This window comes from Diospyros lotus, chromosome 2 (assembly GCF_014633365.1).
Source record: "Diospyros lotus cultivar Yz01 chromosome 2, ASM1463336v1, whole genome shotgun sequence".
In the NCBI taxonomy this organism is placed as follows: domain Eukaryota; kingdom Viridiplantae; phylum Streptophyta; class Magnoliopsida; order Ericales; family Ebenaceae; genus Diospyros; species Diospyros lotus.
In genome coordinates this window covers 9,573,305-9,576,367 of record NC_068339.1, presented here as the reverse complement: position 1 = coordinate 9,576,367, position 3,063 = coordinate 9,573,305, and the positions used below count along the sequence as shown (strand labels likewise).

At 37.2% G+C, this 3,063-nt stretch overlaps 1 protein-coding gene across 1 annotated transcript; it reads right to left on the bottom strand.

The window, feature by feature from the left end:
* LOC127795554 (cytokinin dehydrogenase 3-like) lies at window positions 1–3,063 on the bottom strand. The gene is made up of 5 exons (XM_052327314.1): window positions 2,388–3,063; window positions 1,609–1,736; window positions 940–1,209; window positions 562–830; window positions 1–459 (listed from the first exon to the last, which is right to left on the bottom strand). Exons 1-5 carry the CDS (start codon window positions 3,055–3,057, stop codon window positions 156–158), a joined length of 1,641 nt encoding a protein of 546 aa, XP_052183274.1. The 5' UTR covers window positions 3,058–3,063; the 3' UTR covers window positions 1–155.

Here is a 3,063-nt window from a genome sequence, read left to right as displayed (position 1 = left end):
CTAAACTGTTTTTATTTTACTAATTCTCACCACAACAGAAATTTCATAATAATGAGAAACAGTTAATGGCAAGAGAGCTAGCAACATACATGGAACGCCCCTGAAACGTGTCATTGCCTTAAAAAAAAAAAGGATATATATATATATATATATTATTAAATAGAAGTGAAAATCCTTTGGCCAGGAGACAAGATCATCCTTGGATCATACTGAGCTTTCCTCTGAAGGAAAGTACCCCATCTAGAGCCAAAATGATTCATCCAATCTTTCTTGGTTGTGTAATGTGGAAAATACTGCTTTGCACCGATTCCAGCTTTCTCACAAAACTCTAGAATCTCCTTGTTTTGATTTTCCAGGATTTTCATGTCCACCTCTTCACTCGAACCCAACACCCCTATTGTGTAAAAAGTTTCTTCTTCTTCTTCTGCAGGTATCACTGCTGACGTCCTTTCATCCCACCTGCCAGCCAGCAGCCATTCATTCATTTCATCATCACTTGCAAAAATATTACATACATCCAAAAGAGAGGAGAAAGGTCCAATTAAGTTAGTAATATTTAACTTGTTTCGGTTCAAAGGATAGACAAGAATAGGCCCTGTGTTGTTGCTTTGTTTACTCAGAATATCGACGAAAACTCCGGCATTGAAGTCCATAATGCGAGATGTGGGCACAAACAGATTCAACCATGGATGAGGAACATCCCACTTCCCTTTCGCTTGAAGCTCCAGCTCTCCACTTCTTACTCTATTAAGAAACCCCACAAAAGATTCTTCTTTCTTGAAGAAGAAACCGGGAAGAAAGCTCAATCCTTTGAGCAACGCTTCCACTCCCTGCATGAAGAAACACGGGATGAATTTTGTATAATTTTGGATAGAGCTATTTATAGAGAGTTGTACATGCATGGTGATGCACGATATATATATATATATATATATATACTTCGTCGGTGGTGTTGATGTTGGTGAGATTGTCAACGTAGTCGTAGTACTTGACGACTTCTAAGCAGTAGATGATGGTGTGTTTGGTTAGGAGAGAGCTTATTCTGGATTGATCGGAGGGTGAGAAGAAGGAGGATCTCCAGTTATTTGGAGGGCTTTGGTTCATAATCAGAGAACCTTCCACATAATCGGGTCCATCAATGGAGATAAGGTGTTCTTGGTCTCTTGTGAATGAAGAGAAATCCTCGTACAACATTCGGATCCATTTCACCTGCAATACTCTCTTTCATATTAGTTACCAAATCAGACATCAACTTTTGTGGGAATACACATTTTGAGTACTTGTTCTATTCATGGGCAGTGCCACATGCAACTAACTACCAACTATCTACTAAATCTTTGAACCAAATTAATATGATATTTATTTATTAGGCATGAATTCCATACAACCATCTCCTTGTGCTAATCGCCCAAATAGGTATTCTTTAATGTTGAATTTGAATTATGAAAAATAATAATAATTAATTAAACTATAGGAGCTAAAACACTATAAATTAATATAAACTGTAAATTTAACGATAATACAAAGTTGTTTAAAAAACGAAACAAACCATACAAATTAATGATTCCAAATTGGCCTGCTAGCCAGCCCCTCACACACATGACGTACCCTGTTTGGAGCCTTCTGTAGGGCTATCCTTGCTCTGGTAATGATCCCAAATTGGCCTAAACCTCCTAAAACTGCATAAAATAGATCTGAATTTACGCGTTTTGAGCAAGTCACCAACTCTCCTTTTCCTGTATATCAAACAATATGTAACACAACCTTCACTATGTCAAAACTTTGCATTCATGCAAGTTGTTACCCAAACATAAGTTAATTTTTTTGAAACGAAAGTTTACCTACCACTAAAGTACAAAAGAGTTTACTTTTAAAAATTTCAAACAAAATTAAGTATTTGCCACCCATTAATATATAGTCATGAAAAGAAAAATCAAGATGGTTTTTAATAAATATAATTACATGACTATATCTCATTGATGTAAAACCCTAAGATTTTTCTCGATTGTAGTGCCTCCAAAAATCAAAATTATTTCTTGTATTTGTCTTGGGTGAGGACACTACAATCCCACCTAGAAGACATTTACATATATACACACATACACATATCCTAGGCCAAAGATTGGTCCTTGATTTGGAACTACGAAATATGAATACGACACATTATTCTCCCATATCAAGCACAAATTGCCATGACAATGGCATCTAGATCTCACCATGTTAGCCATTTATATTCCCAAATATTTTGAAAGCGACTCTTTAGCATGCTTTATTCATCATACCATAATATATAGTTGGGTGTCAATTTCTTTGTCATCTTTTAAATACGATAACTAATCTAAGACAAAAATACATGATTACAAAGACAATAATTCACTATTTCTTACCAGTAATTATGTCCATTTCATAGACATTAGAGATCTGAGGACCAAACCGAAATGACTGGCCACTAATCCCAGCATTAGAGAGTGTCCCACCAATGCTTAAGAATAGATAGTCAGTCCATGAAACTGGTGCAAGCCCATGCCCAAGAGTGGCAAGAAGAATGTCGATCCAAAGATGGCCGCCACCCACATCTGCGTAAAACCCTAATTTAGGGTTTCCCAAAACCCTAATTCCAATTTCATTGTTGTGGTGTTTCAAGGCTTCCATTTCCACCACCACCCCATTCTTTGCCATGGCCTGTCCTCTAACAGAGTGGCCTCGGCCTTTGGCGGCTATGCTAAAAGGGATCGGAGAATTATATGAAAACTCGACGAGATTAACGATATCTTGAACCGAAGATGGATTAAGAACGGCAGCCGGATTTAATCTTACAAGCTTGCCAAAGTCAATAGAGGCTGATTCAATAGCAGTTTTATCTGTATGAAACCGATTTGCGATATCTAGGGTTAAGAGTTCAGGTGGGAGCGAAGTAGTCCAAGGACACGGGAATGAAGTAGTCCATGAACACAAAGATGAAGATGAACTCGAGGTTTCTATACTAATGGAGAAGACTAAGAAACTTATGATAGCGAATAAAACCATGTTAAAAGATGTAGGAAATGCTTTAGGCATTGTGGA